General features: G+C 42.8%; 1 protein-coding gene across 4 annotated transcripts in view; it reads right to left on the reverse strand.

Moving 5' to 3' along the window:
• agap1 (ArfGAP with GTPase domain, ankyrin repeat and PH domain 1) overlaps positions 1-25,552 on the reverse strand; it is a 131,288-nt gene that overhangs the window by 53,289 nt on the left and 52,447 nt on the right. For all 4 annotated transcript variants that reach the window (XM_023964321.2, XM_023964318.2, XM_011482937.4 and 1 more), the window contains 6 exons: positions 25,341-25,426; positions 24,777-24,918; positions 22,759-22,893; positions 16,644-16,771; positions 14,465-14,620; positions 11,493-11,585 (listed from right to left, as the gene is read on the reverse strand). In XM_023964321.2, coding sequence (XP_023820089.1) covers positions 11,493-11,585; positions 14,465-14,620; positions 16,644-16,771; positions 22,759-22,893; positions 24,777-24,918; positions 25,341-25,426 — 740 coding nt within the window. The remainder of the gene's footprint in view (positions 1-11,492; positions 11,586-14,464; positions 14,621-16,643; positions 16,772-22,758; positions 22,894-24,776; positions 24,919-25,340; positions 25,427-25,552) is intronic.

Genomic DNA, 25,552 nt, shown 5'->3' on the forward strand with positions numbered 1-25,552 from the left:
TTTAATACTGCAGATGTCGCCGGCAACACAGAATAACAAACACCTTTTTGAACCACTGGAACTCTTCTATTATTAAGTGATTAACATTGTTCCAACGGATTCTGATGTGAAGAAAAGCAGCTTTGCATCAGAGCTAGCTGGTTTACGTTGATTACGTGAACACTTCACTACTGTAAAGTGTAGCTTATGTGCCCAAAGTTGCTTTTCTCCACTTCAGAATCTCTTGGAATTGTGTTAACGCTTGATGAGTAATTCAAAAAGCAGTAAACACAGAGTTCCTAAGTTTCTTCAAGTTAAAATTAAGACTTTTAAAGACCTTTTTAAGGCCATGCATGTCGAAAGTTAAGACCAATTTCTTAGTCTACTTCCCATTTTATTAATTATTTCCCAATATATGATCAAAACTGTAGCTTATCTTGATTGTGGTCTGTGCCGTGATGCTTTAGAGCTCTTATTTCAAAATGGTGATGGGCATTTAGTGTATTAGTGCATAAAAATTAGTTTTCTCTAAGTTTATTTACATAGTTTGGTAAAAATAATCTTGGTCAAAATATTACATTTTTAATATGAAATATAAAATGGAGAAGTTTCAGGCAGAATACATTTTTAAGGGTTAGATATTGAAATCCAAGACTTTTTAAAAAGGTTTTTTAAGGTATTATTTCAAAATTTTTAAATTCAATGCTTTTAAGACATTTAAGAACTCGTAGGAACCCTGTAAACCCTAGCTAACCATAGACGCTAAACTTTCCTGAGAATTTCACGGACCGCAAACCTACCAAAGAACTGGACTGTCCTAACCTAACTGGGCCAAAGTGTTTATAGAAGCTGGAGAGTGGATGTTTCCACAGACGGGGAGTTTTCATTTTGACTGCTGTGTTTGGGAGGTGAAGCAGCGAGACGTGGCGGTGTGTGTGCGCGCGCTGCTGCAACAACAGAGCTTCCCCACGGTGCGTTAAACAGGACTTGACGAGCTTCCTGCTGCGGCGAAGTGAAAGCTGCCGGCAGCCGTGCAGCTGTCAGGCCAGCTGATCATCCATTACTGCCTGTTAGAGAGCGCTGAGCGGCGGCGTGCTTCCAGGCACTGAGAGGACGAGTGTTTAAACGAGTGGAGACTTTCCAGGTCAGTTTGGTCCTGAGCGACTCTGTTTCAATCAGTCAGCCAAAGCTCAAGACTAGCAGCCAGCAGAGGGAATGTTGCTCTGATAACAATCAAGAGGCCGGCCAAACATCAGTCTTCAATTAAAGAGACGCATCTGGTCATAAATGCTGATTTTCTTTTAGTTATTTTTGCGCGCAAATCTCAATAGAATGACTTAATAAAGTTGCATTTCATGTTGCTAAGTTGAGGAGGATCGACCTAAAACCTCTTCAGATTCAAGTAAATACGTTTCCTTGACCAAATAAAAACTGTTTTCCCTTCTGTTTTTTAATATTTCATACCCAAAAGAAAGCGGTATTGTGACTTTATCGTGTGATCCAGAACAAAACCAGAGTTTTCCCACTTTTTGTTCCAAACCTTCAAGACATCAATGGATTAATTTCAGCCATTCATTTTGTAGATGACAACAATCAGTTTGCATGAGAGGGAGACTAATTGAAACCCCTCGCGATGGCTAATATCTTCATTTTTCACCTCTGAGGGCTTTGTGACACATTTTTGTCTTATTTTACCTCTAGGAGGGGGCAGGGAGGGAGGGATGGGTGGCAGCCACAGCAGCTTACAAGGTCTCAGCACAGAAGAATGAACAAGAGACAAATGCGTCCTCAGATTTGCTTTGTGCCTCTGTGCTCGGGTACTTCTGCGCCCGGGTGAAGTATTGAGGGCTATAGCTGAGGAAAAGGTCGCTCGCTGCAGGCTGCAGGAGATGAAGTCATTTGTTAGGCATTCAAATCTGTCCGAAGGCATTTAAAGGTTTGGGGGTTCGAGTTGTGTGGGAAAGGGTGCTCCAAGACAGATATGCGTCCCTAAAAACACTCCCTCCTCTGTTGCACGGTGAAGTATCGCATGGTAGTGCTGAAGAAAAGGTCGCTGGCTTGGGGGAAGCTCAAAGATGAAGTCATTCGTTAAGGCAACGCATCAGAAAATGTTCACGAGCTCGATCCGGAGGCCTCTGATTAAACAGCTGTCACATATACTGCTCGTGGGCTGAAGATGGAATGGACGGAAATAGGAAAAGGTGTAACGGGACACACAAATTTAAGCCTCTGGTTGGAAGTTCAAGTGATGAAATGAACATTGGCCTCAATAAACCACTTCCATTGTCTGGATCTGTGGTGCCCCGGACAAATAAAGGAGGGTTCTTCAAGAGGCCGATGGCTGATAATCACCCAATTGAGCAGACAATGGATACTTCATGCACTTCCTAAAAGTCTGACGGCTGATTTTAGAGTAGATATCACCGGGAAAAAAATGGGGACGAACCCCCCCCAGACTTGAAGAGGTCTGCACCCCTTTTGTTCTTTCACGTCGTCTCAGAGCAGGAGGCGATACTCGAAGTATCACCTCCTGCTGACAGCAGAGGGGAAGAGTCCTCCTCTTTTGGAGTGGCCATCTGATCTGGCCTAAGCAGCCATCGAGGGTCATCCATCATCCTCTTCGACAGACGGGGTGTGCGCCAGGCTGATTGGGCTTCTCTGATCTCCAAAGAGGACGAGATAAGGGAAACGGTAGGAGCTGGCTGATCATTGCAGAGTCTACATAACCTATGGCACTGAAAGTCTAAAGCTCAGTGACCCTCCCCCCCTTTCCTTGAACTATTCAACAACACTGATGACTGAAGTGTTTCATTGTTGATACAAATCAGCAATTTCAAGCCAACTTTGGATTTCACAAGATGATCATTATTCATTATTTATTAGAAAGAAATGGGTTTTCCCTGACTGCCTTAAGGTCTTGGTCACAACTGTCCTCACAGCTTGATGTCTGCGGGCGAAAAAATGGACTAACATACGAGGCATGCAAGTGGCCCACACAAAATAAGGTTGTAGATTGGCAAGTTTGTCTGGGGAAAGTGTTTATCCACCTTTTTTTCTAGGGCCACGCTGTGTGCAACAGGTCGTAGTAAACACTTCTCCAACACACAAGGGGAAAGTAGGCAAAACGCAGGCGTGTCGCACATATTTTTGAGTTTTTCTTACTCCACTAAAAACGGCACACCATGTGAGGGGTTTGTGAGTGCTGTTCACGTGATAAGTGTGCACTCCTTGTGTGCGGAATGACGTAGATTGTGGTTCCTGACGCAACCCTGTATTTTATCCGGGCTGGGGACCGGCACAGGGGGACCCAGACTTGAGCCCCCTTGTGGCTAAGGGGGCCCAAGAAACCCCAGTCCTGCACCCGGCCAATTGGGTCACTAAACTACAGACAGATCATGTATTCAGCAGTCCTTGTGATGCAGTTGCTTTGATGGAAGGGGAAAAAAGTCACGGCCAATGGGACCTTTGGGCTACGTGTTTAACTTCAGCTTTTTTTTGACCCAAGTTATGAAAGCAGTGAGAAAAAATATTTCGATTGTAAAATAGATGGTAATTACGGAACCTTATGACATGATCTACAAACGATAACTATGTTTATTCTCTGTTACATGTAATCATGAGTTTGTTTTAGCCCAATTGAAATCAAGATTTTAACCCTGTTGCCTTCACCACGTTTCCGCAGTGTTAAATAAGAAAAAATACTTTTCAATTACCAAATAGGGGTCAAATCCCTGCTGTTGCTGGATTACGCTCAGTAAAAAAGGTTTGTGTTAATGCTAATTAAATAGCCACATTCCCATTTGGGAACAATTCCGATGTCAATTATTAAAAAAATAAAATAAAATGAAAAGTGCACCCCCCCCCCCCACCCCCCCCCCCCCGTGGGATCTGACAAAATATGTTTGTTTTTAACAGTTCACCTTGTAATTCTTAGGGCTTGTTTTCCCAACAACCACCTTGTGGTTACTTGATGAACTGCACCCAACTCCACTCAAGACCCCATTTAAATGTGCTTCAACCTGGAAGTGCAGTATCGTGAGATTGGGATTAAGAACAATGAACAGAAAGTGCTATGTTTTTTTTTATAATTCTATAAGCATAAGTTTGATTTTTTTTTAAAGACAAACGAAGAAAAAAAGGTTTTGCTGCTTTTTCTGATATTATGAAAGGCTAAAGGAAATTTGTGGGATACTGACAGTAAAGATGAGCCCTTGAAGTTTATGAAGGGTTTATAAAGAGGGTTAACTACACAAAGGCTTTAAATACCGCTGTGGAAGGCTTGTTGTGTGTTTATATACAAGTTTGACTGATGGATGATGAATTCTATTTGATTCTGGGAGGAGATTTTCAGAAGGTCTCGTATCATTGATCAGACTGCAGAGGTGCTGAGAAGTGCAAACGCCCACCAAAGGTAAAATAAAAAAAAAAGGAAAACAATGAAACATAGAAGCTGATGGAGGACTTGTACAATTTTTCTTTTAACCCAGAAACCTTTTTGAGGCTCCAGCAGCACCTAAAGTTCTGGATTGGCTGAAGTCACTGAACTTTTTCCATCTTAAAAGGGAAAAAAAGAACAAAAGATGCTTCACAGATGCGGTGCAGCCTTTTCTTGTTTCTCATGAGCCACTTGACCCGCAGCAGATGCCATGGACGATGAGTGGATGATGAAGAGGATGAGGCAGAAAGCAAAAGAAAACACACCCGCACGGCGCCATTGGTCTCCACAGCGACAAGGTCGGTGCTGATGATGAGGCGAGGACAGCAAAGGGCGAGCCCAGGGGAGCAGACCAGATCAAATGAAATACCACAGAGGAAGAGGGGCCTAAAGAGGAGCTGATTTATCTGTGAAGAGTTCTGGGTAATTAATTAGAAACTCAATTATCCAAACCGTACTTCACCAGTCTCAATTCATTAGTGGGGATTCGGCCTCGCCCCTCTCCCGCTTAGGAGGTAAAGGAACTGCTCCTCAGCGCACGGGCGCACGCTCTGATTGACGCAGTGTTCCTTCTTTTAATTATTCCTCAACCCAAAAAGGTGGCAGCATCCCGCCAGTAGCCTCTGCCCCCCCAAAAAAGCTCATTTCCAGGGCTGAGTGTGCATGACAGAAATGTCATCACGACCAAAATGGCTCCGAGCGCCAAAAACCTTTCTCAGGGAAATGATATTTTTCTAATCCGGTGGAAGGCGGATCACGTCAGCCTCGTTAAAGCCTTGATAGCAGGTCTTTAATATTCACCGTCTTAATTAGGGGCCGCAGTTAATTTCATTAAATTCTTTGGCTGCTAAATGAAGCAGATTATGAGACATCTTTTATTGCGAAGCGTGAAATTACAGCCTGCCCGCTGCCAACGGCGGGGCCACGCTAATGAATTACAGGGTAAATAACACCCGAATTAACCATCCAATTTAACTCCGCACAAAGCGCCCGGCGCCGAGGGGGGACGAACGCTCTTGTCACAACCACCCGGCCCCGCGAGAGGCAATTACAGACAACGATCAGCTGCCTCCAAACACGCGGAGCTGCTGTAGGAAAACAGCCAACCTGAAGCCAAAGTGAAAGGAATCTGGGCGAAGACGCTTTAGAAACCTCGAACAGCGACTAGAGATCGTGGCCAATGTTGTGTATTAACCTACCGAGTACTGTACTCCCCACTTATTCGCAGGGGTTAGGGACCACAGACACCCGCGAATACACAGGGAAACACTGTATTACAATATTTCCAAATACTTGTTGGTCCACGGCGATAACCAATTTTTCGTGCTTAAAACCCTTAATTTATAGTTACTGAGGATGTTTTGCCATCTCAAAAAACAACTCAAACTTGCACAAGAGTTCATTCAACTGCCAAATCCAGTCTCTGCCTGGTAACAGCTGTGAAAATTTGGCGTTTGTGATGACACCAGTGGAATTTAAAACAGTTATTTTACAGTGCAAACAATTAGCCTCCGGTATTTGCATTAGCTTTGCAAGTTTCCACTGGAGACCTGGTACACTGAGTAGTGATACAACTCAGCTTCCAGTGCAAATATAGTAAGAGGATGAGGTTTACAGGGTTTATTTTTCCAGTTCAAATGGAAACTTGACCACATTATTTTTGAAGGGTCTTAAAGACATGGTCGTCAGAAAAATTCACTCAGGGAGGCAAAGTTACAAAGAAGAAAAGGTCAAATTTCAGCCATAATGTTTCGAGAAACTGCTTCAAATTGCTAAAGATGGATCTTCAGGGCCTGTGATGATGGACTGGAGTCAACCAGTCCTGCCTTAAAAAAGGAGACAGACGGCTAAAGCTACGTTTACACTTGGCATGTGACGTATTCAAGAACGTGCTAAAAGCGGGTTCTTGAACACGGACTTAGCCCATAGTGTTCACACTGGACATGCATTTCTTCTACTGTTTACTAGCGCATGTCCACCACCTACAGTTGGAAGAGGCTTGGTGTGAAATGTCAAAGCGGTGCAAATCTGGTGAATCTTGTTCTTTCAGAGCTCTATTCCTATATAGGGAAAAGAATAGAATTCATAGAAGTCCAGCCGGTCACAAACTGCAGTTATTAGATTCTGCTCCGTGATATATTTTCAAACAGATGGGACGCCATCCATTCGTCAATACCAAATCAGAGCCCCTGGTTGGTCAAAGTTGCAATACTCGTTTTGTACGTAGAGCCCACAAACAGTTGTAAAAATGTACATGACTACACGGGACACGCACAGTTCCAAAATTGGGAGTGGCTGCTTGAACGCATGTTGCCGAGGACGGTGTCTCCGTAGCTTCATGGGAAAATGTTTTGACCAGTCGCACAGCAGTTTTTGTTTGGTTCTAGAGTACCGTAATTTTAGAACTTTCAGGGCTGCCAAATGACAACAACATAAAAGGAAACGCTGCTAAAAATATAATTGAATGACAGTTAAAGCCTTCATTTAGGCCAAAGGAACTGCTTATCACTGGTGCTTTAGCTGCAGTGTCAGCGTTCTTTGAAGCAGACTAAAGCCGCCTTGCGCCAAGAAGCAACTCTTTAAAGTAGTGAAGTGTTCACTGCAATCGCTGTAAACCAACTGATTCTGATGCCGAGAAAAGCAGCTTCCGAATTTGTTGAATGTAGGTTAATTGCGTAAATGGTCAAAGAGTTACGATAGTTCAAAGAGCGTCTGATATTTTGCTGTCGTCTGCAACAGCTTTGTATTAAACAGCTTAGTGCTTTGATTCGACAAACATCACTTCCTTCGATTTGTTAGAGCTGAGATGTCTGGAGTCTTCCTGCTTTGCTTCAGGATCCATCGTCAGTGTCTTGATGTGTTCAGCGGGCTTAGGTTTAGTTCTGAAGACAAACGCAGCAAAACCTCCGAAGGTCTCTGGTGCCGTGTCGACAGAAATTAATTTGTTGAACTGTTGCTCTTCAAAGCACCTCGGTCAGCCTCTCCACGGAGTCACGAGCGAGCGTCCCCCCACCATCCTGCAATTAGTGGTTAATTAGTGTTGTGGAGCAGATGTCGGAGGATCCCTGTGCCGTCAACAGCCTCTGTAAACAAAGCTGGACGTGTGGGCTCGCTCTTAGAGGAGGAGGAAACGGCAGTGTGCGAGGCGGTGGGAGGGTAGAGATGTTCTCCTTAGAGAATCAAAACCACAAGACAGAAACGGAGGACCGAGCTTCTGAGGCTAAACACTTTGATCTGACTCGTTATTTGGCACACTTGTCATCTGATGTACCAAAAGTCGATTTATTCCAAATTTGAAGAAATCTTAAACTTCTCCATTAGCTCTGGTCTCAAAGTTTGAGGAAACTCATCAATATCTTCTCCTAACCGGCCGCAAACCATTAAAAACAAATAAACTTATAGTTTTGTGTCTGACTGACCTCACTGGTGTTTTCAATAAAGCGAGTCAACACTTCCCTGTGTAAATGAAAGTGTTCATTTCAATTAGCTAATTGAGTTAGAGTGGAAGCCCGCCCTGTTTTATTGCAACAGGAGTGCGTCTGTATGTGTGTGCGATTTAATGAGCACCGCACTCGCTCGACAAGGCGTTCCCCCCTCAACAAAACGGAGACGTGAACTGCCGACACCTCCAGTCGAGGTGAGTCTCGCCAAGAGTCCCTCTAATGAGATCAGGACCGGTGGAGAGAGGCGGACACACACAAACACGCATGCACAGCTCCAGCCGCGCACAGGTGTAATGAGGATGAAGAGGAGAGGAGCAGCGGGACTTGAAGTAGAAATGCCACAGGAAAGACCAGGCTTTTCCCTCAGTAGTGCCTGACAGGGTTTTAAAGCATTTTCGGTTCGTCGTGGCTGCGGTCATTTCAACACATTCGCTTCTACATCTGTGTGACCTTTTAGATTTGAACATACCCCGTCCGCAACATGCAAAAATAATCAGCATCGACGCGCTTGCAAACAGTAAAATCCGCTGCGGTGACAAAGAGCGCCGTCTCATTAGCACGAGTGTGAAGATGCAGGGAACAGCAGGACTCGCTCTAACGGGGGAAATGGAGTGTAAATGGAGTGATAATGGGCAGAAAGGGGGATGAACCCTGAACGTGGAGAGCAGCCTGTGCAGTCGCTGGATGACTCACACACACAAACACACACACAAACACACACAACCACGAAGGGCTGTAGTGAGTTGAGGGATCAGGTGTACGGATGAGTTTTTAAAGAGCTATTTTATTTCCTTGATTTTGTATTTGAAGCCCCTCCCCCTTTTTGACTTGTTTTATTAAGGTATGAACCTCCTATAAGATCCAAATCATTCTGCTTTATCCGACTTTTATCCGATGCTTTTTATTCGCAGCTACAGGATAAGAATTAAAAACAAAAGAGAATGATGATTTCAATGCTAAATTTCCGTTAACTTTAAAGCTTTGGCTCCAACGTTGATGTCCTTTGAACTACCATAAATCTAAACTGTTTAAGCAATTACCGTAATTCTAATGGCTTCTGAAGCGGTTAAAAGCAGCTTTGCGTTGATATGCAACACTTAACAGTAGTGACGCGTTTACACGACTATCGTAACCCAACTGGTTCAAAGAGCGCGTGTTCTTTTGGGTCGGTATTAACCTTTTTAATCCTGTACTTTAGTTCCAGTGATGACATTTCCAACGGATTTGGAAGTTCAGAAAAGCTGCTTTGCGCTGATATGTAACACTTTACAAAGGTAAAATGTTTTCCACAGTTAACCATAAAGCACATGTGTTAAACTCAAGGCCCGCGGGCCAAATGTGGCCCGCCATGTTATTTTCTGTGGCCCACGAGAGCATAAAGGTTTTTCATTGTTAGAATAAAATTTTTCTTTAGTTGATAACATATTATTTATATAGCTGCTGTTATAATTATTCAGTGTTTGCAGGTATTCTGTGTGTATGCAGACAAATTGTTGTCATTAAACCATAATTTGGATGCAAGGCTGTGTGCAGCCTTTTTAGTAAAATGTTACACGTGTAATACATGTTCTTTCTAGCTCAGTTTTATGTTATTTTTCTTTATTCACTTGGACAGTCTGATCCTTCATTAATGGAGTTTTGTGGGTTTTAATAAGCGGACAAAGTTTAAAAGGATTTCTGCTAGAGTAACAAGCAAACATATTTTCTATGCAGCTGTAATTGTCACTTTAAAAAGTTATAACAAATAAATAATGAGTTATTTAACATTAAAGAGCAGTTACATTTATGTTTACATTTAGTTACATGTATAAGTTATATCTGGCCCTTTGAGGACAACCGCTATGCTGATGTGGCCCTCAGTGAAAATGAGTTTAACACCCCTGCCCTAGACCAACTGATTCTGACGCAAAGAGAAGCGGCACCGTAGCACTGGGATGCAACACTTCAGGATCCGATAGAATTACAGTAACCGCATAAAGAATTACAACAGTCAGAGGAGCATATTCTTTCGTGTCCCTTTAACACTAGGACTTTAGCTCAGACGCTTTTGAATGATCATAACTCTTCAAGCGCTTTTGCAATGAACACAAAGCAGCTGATTCTGACAGCTGTTACATATCGGTGGAAAGCTAGCTGTGTCTGCGTCAGACTCTGTTCCTTCTGGTGTTGATAGTCTACTGTAACCCTTTAACTTTTGGTCTGTACTGTAATTCCGGCGAATTCTAAAGGAGAGGAAAGCAGCCTGGTGCTGATATGCATGTCTATGCAATCCATGTAAATCAGTGGATTATGCCATCATGCAACACTTTACGTTTTCTTCAGATAACTTTTGCTTGTGGCTGCCTTCCTTTGTTTTAACCTTTATTGTATTTTATCTCTACTGTTTTTTTCATTTGAATTTGCACTGCCTTTTAACTATGCCTTGTAAAGCATGTTGTGGTTTTGACTTGTCAAATGACCTGAATAAATACAAACATTTCCTCTTCTTCTTCTTAATAATGTGCTGCATGTTGGTGCAAGTCCGGTGCCGAAGGTCGCTTTTCTCTGAGTCGGGATCAGCTGATTCACGTTGATAGCGTGAGCAGTCAAGGAGTCACGGTACATCAGAGTGTGTGCTATTTGCTTTAGACACTGCCGTTTTAAATGAGCACATGCAGTACTGTGCCAGACGCGAAAAATTTGAAATATTCGCGTTTGCAAATAAAAAAAAAAAAAACTTGAATATTTTTTTACAGCTTAAACAACATGAAGAGCTCCAGAAAGTCAGAATCTATCTCATATTTGGATGATGTAGCAGCTGCGATGAAGCAAATTAACAAATTTTTGGTAGAAAGTGGGTTTAAATATGAGGAGGAGCAGTTGGAGCCTCGTCTTCATCACACAAAGTCGTGAAGAAAAGATGAATGAGGGAGCAGAGCAGGGAGATGCTGCGAACAAGACACTGCGAGTGTCTCCAAATGAAAGCTGGCAGGCTTTGTGTGGAATGATTTAGGACATAATGAGTCTCTGCAGCCTGAACTCAAACAGCACCACTGAGGAAGAAGAAGAGGAGGAGGAGGAGGAGGATGGTGCATTTGAAGCCGCTGGGATCTTCAGATTCTTCTCACAGACTCAGCGGCAATTACATCTGTCTGCAGCACCGGCTCAGCAGGTCTTTTTCTTAAACGCCACCGCCCCCCCTCCACCTCTGTCCCTCGCCTGCTGCCTCCTCCTCTTCACAGATGCGATTTGTTCATTTGCAGATCACAAACGAGGCTGCGGCGGCGGCTCGAGAGGCCGCAATTACACTGCCACTAATTGCCCGATTTCTTGTCAGAGACACCCCCCCCTGCCCCCCCAACCTGAGCGAAGTCCAAAGCGCTCGTTTGAGACGGATGAAGAGCAGATGAGGAGCTCTGGCGGCCGGCGCAGTGGGGTCGTCTGAACCGACCGTCTCCTTCATCCTCTGCTTCCTTTCAAATCGCTCGCAGAAAAAGGAGGAAGAAAGGGGGCGGAAATAGCGGGACAGGCAGCCCGTCTCCTCCTAATGATGCGTTCAGAGAACCCGGGAATGCCCTGCGCTCTAATTGATGTCAAGTGTGTGATTTTGCTGCTAATCAAGGCTGAGCGTGAGGCGGCGGCGGCGGCGCTCTCACCTGTTTGATGGGGATGGCTCGCCCGCTGCCGATGCTGTCGGCTCGAGCTTCCAGGCCTTTTTTTTCCTTTTCCGGCTCGTTGGCCTTCCTCGACTGTGGATCAGGAGAGAAACACGAGTGATCACCTGCAGCTGCTCAAACAGGAAGCGACCCCTCCTGAAAGGGTCAGTTGTCACTGAAGCCTTTGCGGGAAACACTAGCGCGGACTGCTGTAGAACCCTTGGTTACTATTTTAATTAGCAGTCAATTGTTCATTCATTGAAGTTCCTCACATACCTTATAAGAGGATTTAGATTTTTCAGCTGCTTTCTACGTCTTTCAGGTTAAGCTCCTGAACACCAGGAGATGAGAGCAGAACTAACTTCACCAAACAAACCTCTGCCTGCTTTTCTTTTAGAAACCTTTACACGAGTTTTCAGGGTCTGATTAAGACGAAGCATTTAACTAAAACACAACTCAAATAGTTGTGACTTTTCTGTTTCGAAAACTAAAAACATAAAAATCTTCTATGATAATTTTGGTTCTGGCAGTTGTTAAAATAAATAAGCAAAATCAACATGAGAAATACTTTAAAGACATGTTTTGCCTTAAGCCTTAGTAACATGCACCCAAACAGGAGGCTGATTTAGTGAGTAAGTGAGTGATTTAGTCAGTGAGAGAGAGAGTGAGTGAGTGAAAGAGAGAGTGACAGTGAGTTAGTCAGTGAGAGAGAGAGTGAGTGAGTTAGAGAGAGAGTGAGTGAGTGAAAGAGAGAGTGACTGAGATAGTGAGTGGGTGAGAGAGTGAGTGACTGAGTGAGTGAGAGAGTGAGTGACTGATTAAGTCAGTGAGTAAGTGAGTGAGTGAGTGAGTGAGTGAGTGAGTGAGTGAGTGAGTGAGTGAGTGAGTGAGTGAGTGAGTGAGTGAGAGAGAGAGAGTCGGACAGAGAGAGAGAGTGAGTGATTGAGAGACAGGTAGACAGAGAAAGACAGAGTGAGTGAGTGAGTGAGTGAGTGAGTGAGTGAGTGAGTGAGTGAAAGAGAGAGTGACAGTGAGTTAGTCAGTGAGAGAGAGAGTGAGTGAGTTAGAGAGAGAGTGAGTGAGTGAAAGAGAGAGTGACTGAGATAGTGAGTGGGTGAGAGAGTGAGTGACTGAGTGAGTGAGAGAGTGAGTGACTGATTAAGTCAGTGAGTAAGTGAGTGAGTGAGTGAGTGAGTGAGTGAGTGAGAGAGAGAGAGTCGGACAGAGAGAGAGAGTGAGTGATTGAGAGACAGGTAGACAGAGAAAGAGTGAGTGAGTGAGTGAGTGAGTGAGTGAGTGAGTGAGTGAGTGAGTGAGTGAGTGAGTGAGTGAGTGAGTGAGTGAGTGAACGAGAGAGTGAGTGAGTGAGAGAGAATGTGAGTGAGTGAGTAAGTGAGTGAGATAGAGTGTGGGTGAGTGAGAGGAGGTGAGACAGAAAGTGAGTGAAGTGAGAGAGTGAGTACGAGTGAGAGATTGAGCGAGTGAGACAGAAAGAGTGAGTGGGTGAGTGAGTCAGTGAGAGAAAGTGAGTGAGTGAGAGACAGGTAGAGAGAGAGAGAGAGACACAGAGTGAGTGAGTGACTGAGTAAGTGAGTGAAAGAGAGAGTGAGTGAGACAGAATGTGAGTGAGAGAGAGAAAGTGAGACAGAGAAAGTGAGACAGAGAGAGTGAGACAGAGAGTGAGTAAGAGTGAGTGAGTGAGTTAACGAGTGTGAGTGCGTGCATGCTTTTTGGTGTCTTTATTTTCGTTTGTGTATTTATTTTTTAATTTAGGCCTGTCTGTCTGTTCATCTCTGTTTTTAACATCTTATTTATGGTATTAATATTTCCTGTATTATATTATTTATATTGTATTACTTGATGCAAGTGCTATCAAGTGCCGTTAAGGGGGCTTTCCTGTTCCAGACTAAAACTTGTAAACAAAACCATGTGACTAAAGATCTCTACACTCATTCGTCAGGAATTAGGATGGAGAGGCAAATCAACCAGAGGCAAAAATGATGGAAGTCCTAAGCTTTTAGTACAAACTTTATATTACGCTCACAAGTTTTGCTCGTCTGTATCAACGTCAGACTCAACAATTTTTTGGTCCGGTGGAGTCATGCTGCAAGGCGGTTACTGGCAAGAAGACAGCTAAGAAAGTACCACGTTTAATCATAAGTGTTTATGATTGTCAGGAAAACAGTGAGAAGCCATGTGTATTACATTAAAAGTTGATTTAAAGTGTCTGAATTCATCCGATCACATTTCAATGAGTTGCTGTGCCTAATTGTTGTGGTGCTTTGGCATTATTATAAGAGAATTCTGTTAAAAAAACGAAAAGGTCGCTTTTAGGATGACGTCACAGCAATGCCCGTCAGGCGCGTGGTGCGTAACGAGACACAGAAAAGGCATGTATGAAGAGTTTTCCGCTGTGTTAAAATAAACATTCTAACAAATGAACAGCTGGACTCTTTTTTCTGTCTGATAACACGACAATTGTGGCTTTACATATGTCCACAGTTCCTCTGTTGCTACATTCCTTCTCTGTTTACGTCGGCTACGGTGGTCGTTTTGGTCCAGTTGTTCCGCCCTGGAACAGATTGTATTCAGACTGAGGAATCTCAGAGTGAACTGAAGCTCAGGCTGATTGGAAACAAACTAAGACCGCCTCCAAAGATGGATCAGAGAGCGTTCCTGGTCCTGGACCAGGGTCTGCTTGGATGCATTCAGACTAAAAATGTGTTCCGGATTATTGGGAGAAACAAACGCTGGCTAACTTTAAGTGAACCAAATGTGTCCAGTCTGAATACACACTTAAGCTTTCTTCACACCACCATTTCCAATGCGCGTGCTCGCAGAAACAAAAAAAAGTTCTACGACCCTAACATTTGCGTGTCCCAATCAGATTTTCCCCTTTTTCGGCGGCTTGCAGCCCATAAGGGGAGTTGAGAATAAGCCTTTAGGCAGACGGTCAAGTGTTGTCAATGTACCGTGAAGAGGTTGGAGCGGCGTTTGGACTGCTTCCGGACCGGCGTGGGAGTGTTGGTGGCGGGCGGGACGTCGATACGCAGCTCCTTCTGGCTGGTGCTGGGCGTGGACGGCACCGACGATGAGTAGTCACTCAAACTGCCGCCGCCGTTACTCGTCTGCGAGGAGAAAAGGGCAGAGAAAACAGAGAGCTTCAGATGAGCGTCACGATTAGGGCTGTTTGGAGGGAAAACGCTCCCCTGTTAGGGAGTCAACACACAAGCAGAAGGCCCGACTCTGCAGAGGATGTAGAGGGAAGATAAACATGGCTCCCAGGGGACGGTGAGGCTGAGCGATGGCTCTTTAATGAGGAATCGATGGAGGACTGAAGGATGAAGATGGGAGCGTGATGATAGCATCACTGCTCTTTTCTGTCACACACTAAAGCTGCAAACATACCAGTTGGGAGGCCTTCAACCCTGATTTGAGGGTGTTTATCATGTTTAGCACCTTCATGATGTCTGACATGATTGTCTTTTGTACTCCACTCTGCATAGCAGCTCAAGTGTGGTGTCATATTCTTTTAATGACATGCTCACCAGAGGTTCCATTGGTGTTAACTCAATTACATTTTCTGTGGCAAACTGGACTGTTCTGACCGGAATTCAATAGGGACTACCCATCGATTCCAAAGGTAAAAAGTAACCTAAATATACGTTTGTTTAGCTTGTTTTCAAAAACATTTTTAGATGTTTTTTATGGTACGCAGAACTGCAAGGACCAGAATGTTTCTTTCAGCTATTCTTCTTTCTCACTGCACATTTGATCTTAGAAATTCAGACACTCAGATATTGAATTTTTGGGGATAGTAAACCCACCCCCCTGCGCTACAAAAAAGGAAAAAATCTTTTATGGGGCTCAAAAATCCCCAAACCAAACCAAAACAGAGATATGTAGCTTGGACGTTATTATGGGATGACCATAGTAAGACGACCTATAGCTTGGCGACTATGTTTTGGCAAAGTGCGAACGTTTTCACATTTTTCCACAATATGGTGTAAAAAAACAAACTTGTTTGAGCAAAGTTTCACACACAAGCTGCCAGGTTAAATCTAAAACCCCAGCTGAAGTTTCGTTGACCTTTGACCTCCGAAAGAAGCTACCATCTTTGAAAAGAATAAAAATCTACCTTTAGCATCTTTGACAAATTTGGGAATTTCGATCTATCGCCTCCCGACTCTATATCATTATTGGGAAGCTACTTGGGGAGAAAATGTTGGTTTCAATGGCGTCAGCATGGAGAGTTTACAAAAGTTGTGTCGCATGTTTTTTTGGAATATTGTGAAAATTTCATACGTGACTCCTTCTCTCAACCTAGACAAACAATATGACATACAATATGATCACATTAGGAATGTGGGCGTGGTTAACAAAAAAAACCAACAATTTACTTCTGCTGATTCCTCAAAAAAACTTCCCTACTTACTACATAAGGAACTATGTACTATATACTACTATGTACTATATAGTACTATGTACTATATCAGTGCACTATATAGTGCACTACGTATACTACATATAGTGCACTATATATTGTGCACTGTATAGTGCGTTTGCCATTTTGTAGAGCTGTCTGAATCTACAAATCCAAAATCCAGTGCCCTTGAAATTTCCCAGAAGTCTCTGTGCATCGATGCTCACTAGATCGGCGAATACAGACCACAATGCATTGCGTTGGAACAATTTTTGCCCAAAAAATGTTTTAAAATGCTTTTTTTTTGGTAAACCATAAACATTTTTATCTTCAGAAGACGGTTGATTCATAAAATATCGTCGCAAAACGCTCATATCATTTAGATTTGAACTTCATGGAATCAATGACGTCATATCTGCCGTTAAAAAAAACAAAACAAAAAAAAAGTAGTGAGCATGGTGTCAGAATTCAGGGCACTACATAGTGCCACACTATATGGTTTTTTTCAGTAGTTGGGGGGTAAAGGTGGGAATTTGGACATAACCATAGATTGTGTTTTTCACCCCCAGGTGGCCACAAAAACAAAATGGTAACCATGGAGATAAAACCAACAGAAAAGCCCCCATTTTGAAATGGATAAGACATCAACTAGTTTTGATTTGTCATTTAAAAAAAAAATAAAGAACAAAAAAATTTTTTTTTTTCATAGTGAGAGTGTGACCTCTGACCTGGCTCAGTTGCACTGCTGACACTTGAGTCGTACACACAGAGGAGTGGCTGGGGGAGTTGGGGAGCGACTTGCATGGCCCGATGGATAGCTGCTGCTTCTTCCTAGTAGCCACAATCTTCTGAGCAACTGCAACACAAGCAAAAATAAAAAAATACGTGACTTTTTTCCCAAACAGTGCCACCACCAGGCTGTAGCCATCCAAATAAAAACCCCAGACCATGCTCCTGCCTCCTTTTTATTGAGCTTTAACCTTTTTTTTTTCCACCGCAGTGATTTTACAACGAGGACAAAGCTGTAAAGTGTTCTGGGTGAACTGGTTTAAAATTAGGACAGAGTTTTATCAGAGAGCCAAAATCAAAGACACATTTGCTCAAATTTGGGGGAAACCATTCAAAGTCCCAAGGATGAGCGGCGATCAGTCTGACATCTGATGATGGTTTTGTTTTCCTCCTTCATATTAGACACAGGGGAGTCCAATCAATACTTTAACAGACAATTAGGACAAATTCCATCAATCTTAACCCTGACTTATAAAAGGAGGTAGATGTACGTCGATGGACCATTAGGCTTTGAAACCTAAATTTTAAGCTGATAAAAGGAAAATTATATAACTTTATTTTTAATTATCTTGACACTGATTAGTTTAACAATCATATTTGCACTAAAATATATCAATTCTTTTGAAATAATTCAAGTGGCAACAAAAAGTGTTTTTAGCTTGGTACGGTCATTTTTTCTTGTGGTTTTTTGGGCGTTTTCCTGGTTAGAGCAGGTTGAAATCAAAGCCCAGACATTTCTCAAGAGTTTGATGTTGAAGGAGTCAGGAGAGAGTTAAGACTTTAGTGACTCCATTATCTCTGTTCCAATAAACACCGGCCCGTTTCATATTCTCCCAGATGAAGCCATTGTTTTAATTGGCCTCGTTAAAGACCCCCCAACTTCGGTAACGAGGAGCCGGTCGTAAACATTTGCCTCCGGGGCGACGCGAGGCCGGGCCAAGGGCAGTGAGAAGAGAGGGGCCGCCGCGGACGTGTTAAGAGGAGCCTCTGCGGCGCCCTTCAGAACAAAAACAGGCGATAAACGGCAAAGGCGAGCGATCAATACCGCTCCGGCGATGCTTCGTTTGTGGAAGAGTGCCAACCTCAATCAGCTGATGAAGTGTTTGATGTAATGAACTCCTGTGACAAGAATCAGTGCAACACAGAAGCTGTCGCCGCTGAACACGGCGGGCTGTATTTTAGTGTTAAGAGCAGTTATGATAAGGCCATGCTAAATATTTAAACTACATGGTTAATGCAATTTAACTTTACCCATCAATCTCAGTTCTGCTGCCATTCCATCTAATGGAAACGTCTCCCCTCTGATCAGATTTATGACGGGGCTGCGCCGCCGAGTGAGACATAAAGAGGGAGGGGGGGGGGGGGGTTGGGGGTGAGGCTGACACTGCAGTGTTCCGCTCACCCCGCTTTAAACTGACGTGCTGAGGTCAGTGGAGGTCGCCTGGGTCCGACCGGAGCAATGACGTCATGTGACCTCTAACATAACGTTCAGTGTGTCATTGTTTTCAATTTGCTAATAAGGACGAAAATAAAAACAAAGCATGCCTTAAGATGCAATGCAAAAAAATGAAAGCATCAATCCAAAAAAAAAAAAAAAAAGATTGTAAGCCTGTTTACCACTAAATATTGTAGAATTACGCAAAATTACAACTGTTAGGAGTTCCACTAAGCTCATTACTGGGCACCATTCCTATACATTTTTATAACAATGATTATAGTTGTAGAAATAAATTGATTTTTAAAATAAAATAATAACAATAATAATAATATTAATGGATTAGATTTATCTGCACTTTTCCAGATGCTCAAAGTTCTTACAGTGTGTCCATTATCCATTCACTCTTCATTCAAACTTGGTGATGGTAAGCTACAGATGTAGCCACTGCTGCCCCGGGACAGACTGACAGAGGCGTGGCTGCCAGCACGCACCCACACCCCCTCTGACCGTCACCAAATGCTGCAATATTTTCTTCGTCAATACTGGTATAGATTTCAAATGCTACTGAAACTATTTTTGTTTTATTAGTAACCCCCAATAGTGGTCCGCGCACCATACCGGGCTTCCTTCGGCAGCTCTGCCCCGAACCAAAACAACAATATTATTTTGCGAGAACCATCCAATGGTAGATTATGTTCACTCAGACGCTGAATAAGACATACACGACTCAGTTTGAACAGATTGCCATCGTTTCATAAGCAATTTACTTCTTCACATAGCACATTTCAACTGTGTTTTGTAAATAAATAGAACTTTATTTTCTTAATTGTATCTAAAGAACCTTGGTGGTTAAGGCACTTTTCGACTTTTTTTTATACTGACACAAATATTTTGTTGTGGACACAGGAAACATATTTTCTTACTCTACCAAAAGAAAAGCACTTGAAATTTGCTAAGATATAGAAATGTGTGTGTGCTGTGATAATTAAATAACATGTATTTTATATGAATGTATTCATGTAAAAGGTTTTTTCTAAGTCATATTATTTCAAAAAGTCTTAGGGTATATATTGTGTTGGGACATGTGTATCTTAATATGTATCGTATCGCCAAGCTCTTGACAATACACGGCCCCATTACTGATGTTCCCTCTGTGAAAAAGACATCTTAGGATCCGCTCCGTCTTTATCCCTTCAACGATGGAGATGTCGCCAGCGACGCTTAAACGACACGCTTTTTGACTTTCGTCCAGAAAAAAAAAAGTGTCTTTTCATATCGGATCTGCATCAGTGTTACTGGATTGCATCCCAACGCGAAGCCTCTTCTGTTTGTGAGAGAATACGCTGATTTAAGTTGTCTGCGTAACCAATTCACTAAAGTGTTGCATATCAGCACAAAGCTGCTTTTCTCTGACTCAGAAACCACTAGAATTAAGTATGTGAAGAATGGAAGAGTTACTGTAGAGGAAATCCAAGCAAAGATTGTAAGGAAATTCTGTTGCGATACAATAGATAAAATTCGGTCAACTAGTGTTAAACAATCGAATCAACAATTGTCATCAAGTCGAGCGACTAAAAATGTCCTTATGTAGTCATAAATATAGAAATGTATTCTTAAGAGAGGATGATTTGAAAGAAACCCATAATTGTAAAAGACACGTTACAAAAATTTGACACACAAAAAAAACATACAAACCCATCATTTCCTCAGATAGGAATGTCCATTTTTTGTTAAAAGAAGACACAAACGCAAACAGAATCTAGAGGATATCTAGAGATGAATACAGAATGACACTAACACAACACAAACTCAGACTCACACCTGTTCAAACATCCGGATGAATGCTGAGACAATGTTGGAATATTTTTGGCAGACTCTGAAACATCCCTTTTTTGTAACCCTAGGACCCAAAGTGCACGTGGTTGCCATGGGAGACGCAACTGTTTGCACACTGGATGGCCTGTGCTGGGGCGCGGTGTGGTCAGTGAAGCTCATTAGCGGGCGCTAACGAAGCATACAGAGTCTGCACTCTGACACGCGTGGTGAAGAACGCGAGCTGAGCGAGTCTGTCGCCGTGCGGGGGATGGGGGTGGGGTTCATGTCCATGTAATTAGGCTAATTCAATTAGCACGCTGATGGACGAGGGAGCGCGGCGCTGCCACCCCCCTTCCCCTCCAACTGGACCAGGCTTCACTTTTCATTACAGCAAGTTACACGTTAGACGCACACGGACACGCAGAGAACACACGTATGACAGCAACGCACAGACAACGCAAATATGTACACGCACAAATCCACGGGGAGGAAACACAAACTACAAACCAACAGATTCTACAAAAAGCAAAACTAAACTGATACAATTGTTTACAACAAACAACTTCTTATGTTTTAATACCCTAGATCTTAGTAGTAGTACACTGTCTGTTAAAATAAAAGCTTTTAAAAATTTGGGTGACATTTAAATCATAGATGAGTTGTTTTGGTGTTTTTTTTTTAACAATACTTCATTTTAATTCCATTTAGTTACATCTGCCTAGTTTATTGCATAAAACCATGATGTCACACACACACACACACACACACACACACAAACGTCACTCCGTGTTCATAAGCACGAGCCTTTCTGCAAGCCATAGAGGCGATGATAAAGCTGACAGCGGCTTAAGCCCCGCCCACGGATCGATTCATCAAGGCTGAAAATTTTAAGGTCAAGGAGTGACGTTTGTAAGATCAATACACACACAAACACACACACACACACACACACAAGCATTGACCACCTAAAGCTGTGAGTTCATTAGAAACCCGATTAACCTGAAGCCGAGGCTGATCAGTGACGTCAAAATAAGATCAAGTCGAATATTAACAGAATATTCCAACAAATGAAATGTAAATAAAAGCAAGAAATTAAAAGAAATTATCTATTTGTCGCAAATATTTTCCCCCATTAATGCCCATTGACCGTTACATTTTACTTTGAAAATATTGCGCACTTACCAGTCAGGACTCGTGCGTTTCAGTTATCTAGACTGATCTACACAAACACACATGCTCACACACACAATGTAATAAAGTAGTTGTGTTGACTCACACTTGAAAAAGAAAAAAAATGCACAAAATACTGATAAAAACACATTTTAAACCCCACAAAACCAGTTTAACAGATAAAAAATATAGAAACCTGCCTGATGTATAAGACAAATAAGACAAAACTACACACAGACGTACAACACACCCAACAAAAACCACCCACAGACACACAACATCAAGCAAAAAAACAAAAAGGATTTGGACAATTTTACACACTTTGTTGCAAACGCAAATAATTCAAATGAACAGATTTCTACATTATGAACACACAACCTAACACGCTTAACACAAACAGATACACAAAAGGACACAATTGAGTCACAAAGAAGCAACCTGTTGTTAGAGACACAAACAAAAATGTACAGTGTTTCACACCACACACTCAAGTATGTAATTAGAAAAACACAAACTACAGGCTGTTGACAAAACAACACAGATAGCAAAGAAATGAAACGTCACTCACAAAAAGTTAACACAACCTGCCACAGAAATGAAAAAACATCCATTCAAGTTAAGGAAAGAAACGCACAAACAGTCACAAAGAGACTCACACAAACACACACAGGGCTGCCGGCTGCTATTGTAGACAGAAAACATTCAACTCCAGATGATTAGAAAACTGATTAATCTGAGATAATGATGAGAAAAACACAAGGAGACAGACCCCCACACACACACACACACACACACACAAAGACAAATAGTCGGAAACACACAGTGGAATCATTAAGAGGATAATAAGGGAGCATTTAGTGTGGAAATCTCGCTCCACACGCACAAACACACACAAACACTGGACTGGCACTCTGCAGTCATAAATCAGTGCCTGCTAACAGATAAATCTCTGCTCCTGCGCTGCCCCTTCAGGACAGACGGTGACACTGAGGTATGATCCCTGCAATAAACCAACATAAAAAATTCTGCTACTCTGTAAATCCCAGACCTGCTTGAAGTTGAGGCTGCACCTCCTGACTCGACCGAAATTCTTTCTCACTTTAGAGATCAAACCCTCCAGAACTACTCAGCATGCTGGAGCACGGCAGGGGTAGCATCAGCATCTTGTCCCTCTTTTCCAGTTCTTTCAGAGTTGATAAAGTGACCGAACCGGAACCTCTCCGGTCAGTAGAGTGGTCAGAACTGGTGTGAAGAGCGTCTCCGTTTGAACTCACACACGGAGGGACGAAGGCCGCTGCAGGACAGAAGCTGTGAGTCCAGGTCAGCCAAGACAACTTGGGTCACTTTTAACTTCCTCATCATGCCAGTCGGCCTCTCTTTAATGTCCGATTCTTTTATTAACACCGTTGGGAACTTGCCCCCCCCCCTCTAGATGATAAAAGCTCAAATGCAATTGGGTTTGGGCTAAATAGCCGAGCGGCTCCATTTAGGCTTTAATTGAGGTGTGATTAAGAGCGGCCGAATGGCTGCGGCCAGTCGGCTCCGTGGTGGAGGTGGGGGGTGGGGTGGAGTGTGACCTTCCCAGAGGAAGGTTGTCCCCCCCCCCGTCTCCCTGTGGAAGCCGCTCTTACCGTCCTGGAAGACTCGCTCCACGTTGAGGCCGTAGGTGGCGCAGGTCTCGTAGTAGGTGCAGCGTTTCAGCTCGTTGGAGAGTTTTCTGGCTCGGCTGTCGTCGATGACCCGCGGGTTGGTCGAGCTGATGGCGTCTGAGCAGGAGAAGGGGAGACACATTTGGGATCTTCAGGACACGCAGGATGAGTCCGGTTCGGTCAAACCGTTAAATACAGTTTGGATCAGAAACCCGGTAGAATATGAAGAGCTTCGAATTCAAAAGAAGACTTGACTGATACTTTGGGGCCCCCTGCTGGTTATTGTCTACCCAGTTGGATTTAGAATCCAAAAAATAATGCCAACCACCCAAAACATTGGCAAATGTAGGTGTTTGTGTGTTCCGGTATGCAGATTTAGCCAAACTTCTGATGGGAGTTCCATGAACCCTCAAACAAATGTCTTGTTGTTGTGCAGTTGTCTGCTGTTGTGTCTCCAGCAGCTGCTGGGTTTCTCTGGTCTCTTCACGTTCTCTGCATTTTTAAATTTCACATTCAGGGCAGCAAACGGACAACGTGTGGACTTCTCTAGTCGTCTATATGCTTCATTTTTGTCTCATTTTCAACGGTGTCCAAATTCCTGCAGCACTCACTCTTGAATGCACTATAGAGGGCCTTTGCCCCTTTTGTAGGAGGGTCTGAATTTACAATTCCAGAACCCAGTGTCCTGGAAATTACCCAGAAGTCTCTGCGAAAACCCAGTGTGCAACAATGCTCACTAGATTGCATAGAATAGAATAGAAGCTCTATTAATCGCTAAGGAAATTAAAAAATTCCTTCTGGATTGGCAAATATAGACCACAATGCATTGCGTTGAAACAATTTGTCATTAAAAAAAATGTCTTTCTTGTTGTTGCTTTTTTAGAAATCATCAACATCTTTTCCTTATCAGACCACATTGGATGCATAAACATCATAAAAAGTTTATACTATTTAGATATCTACTTTTGCAAAAGGGTAACATGTTGAGAAAAAAAAAGTAATATAATCTGTGTTTTTCAGACTATAAGTCCTTTCCGGAGTTGAAGTCACAGCAAAAACATGGATAGTAAAGAAGAAAAAAATCCTATATTAAGTTGAACTTTTGGGACATTTTTATTTTAGCAAAATATGGGGCCAAGAACAGACTTTTCATCTTGAGAGCCATAATAACTGAATAAATAACAACAATAGGCTGAATATCTTCCCTACTGTAACCCACTGATGCTCATTTAGTTATGGAGCGACATACTCACAATTATTCTGTTAACCATAGCATAAAGAACAGGCTAACAAGTCAATTTAACTCTTTATATCATTATAAATCTCTAAATCTTTTGAATTCTTCATCCTTTGTGTCGCTTTGGAAGCAAAGACTGGGTGCTTCTTCTTCTTCTGCGTTGTTGTCAGGAGTAAATATTGATAAACACACATGGAGCGCCCTCTAGCGGTTGATCCTTCTTATTATTTTTAAACATTGAAATGAGTTGTTCAGTATTAGGGTGTATTCAGACTGGAAACGTCTGTTGGTCCAGGCTGAGTCCGCTTAATTTGGTCCAGATCGAGTCCTGACTGGTGTCTTTGGTCTGTATTCAGACTGTCGTCAGGCAGACTTTCCTGTTGTGCCTAAAGATCTCTTCAGTCATTGGTAAGAAATTTACAAAACTCACTAAAACATTACGTTATCAGTCATGTTCTGAAAGACGGAGAATAACTTCCTAACATCAGAGAAAGAAATCTGACAGAACAGCAGTTATTACTTAACAGGAATCATTTAATAAAGACAAGTCTTGAAAAGAGATAAACATAAATAGCAGAAGTGCACTGATAGAGATGAGACTTAATAGCTGTAAATAAACTGATGAAACTGGGTTTTTATTTTGAGGGCAATGGCAATAAGCTAAAATGTTAACATTGTCTTGCCACTAGATGGCAGCAGTGTATCAAAGACAAAAACAGTCTTTCTCTTCATGCATGTGTGTGCGGGAGTGCATGTGTCAGACCTTGCGTGCCGACCAGCACCAGCGGCAGCTCGGTGGTGTTCCTGAAGTTGGCCAGCCGGTTGTAGTAGTGATAGACGGTCTGGAAGCTGATCTCGTCCTCCAGACTGAAGACGAAGATGACGGCGTCCACCCACAACGCAAACTGCGCACAAAGTCCAAACTTGATTGGTTCATGCACCAGCTTCAGCGAAACGCTGTGTTTAAACAGGAAGTGTGAACACTTTCGACTGAATCGTTTGAATAGAGAGGAGGTCAGCCGGTCGAACGCTCCAGATGCTTTCAAGAGACAGAAAGGAACGAGTGAATTATTCATGGCAGAGTTTCCTGTCTAGACTCTTTCATATTAAAAGCGCATTTGATGAGCACCTGACCCACTTTTGTTCTGAGGACTGCAGCGGTCACGCACCTCCAAAGTATACAGACTTCTTAAGGTCAACCTCACAAAAATGACTTATTTTACAGATGTGTTTATTCCAAGCTACAGTGTGCTGTTCATCACGTTTCTTTATTTTTATTTAGAGTTTTGATTCTTTTCTTTTTGTTTGAGTTTTCTGCAGTACCTACCTGAGCCTCTGGGGGTCCCCCTTCATCTCTGATGAGCAGCAGGTGACTCTGACCGTCCACCACGATCTCCTTCTTGAACCTGCCGCCTGCAGAGGTGACAAGAGCACAGTGAGGAAATCCACCCGTCTGATTGGCCGTCAGAGGTGATTGATGAAGGTGATTGATGAAGACTCAGAGGGATTGTGAGGAAGGGAGCGGGTCCGGTCAGAACC

The sequence above is a fragment of the Oryzias latipes genome, chromosome 2 (genome assembly GCF_053564925.1).
Source record: "Oryzias latipes strain Hd-rR chromosome 2, Olatipes_Hd-rR_3.1".
In the NCBI taxonomy this organism is placed as follows: domain Eukaryota; kingdom Metazoa; phylum Chordata; class Actinopteri; order Beloniformes; family Adrianichthyidae; genus Oryzias; species Oryzias latipes.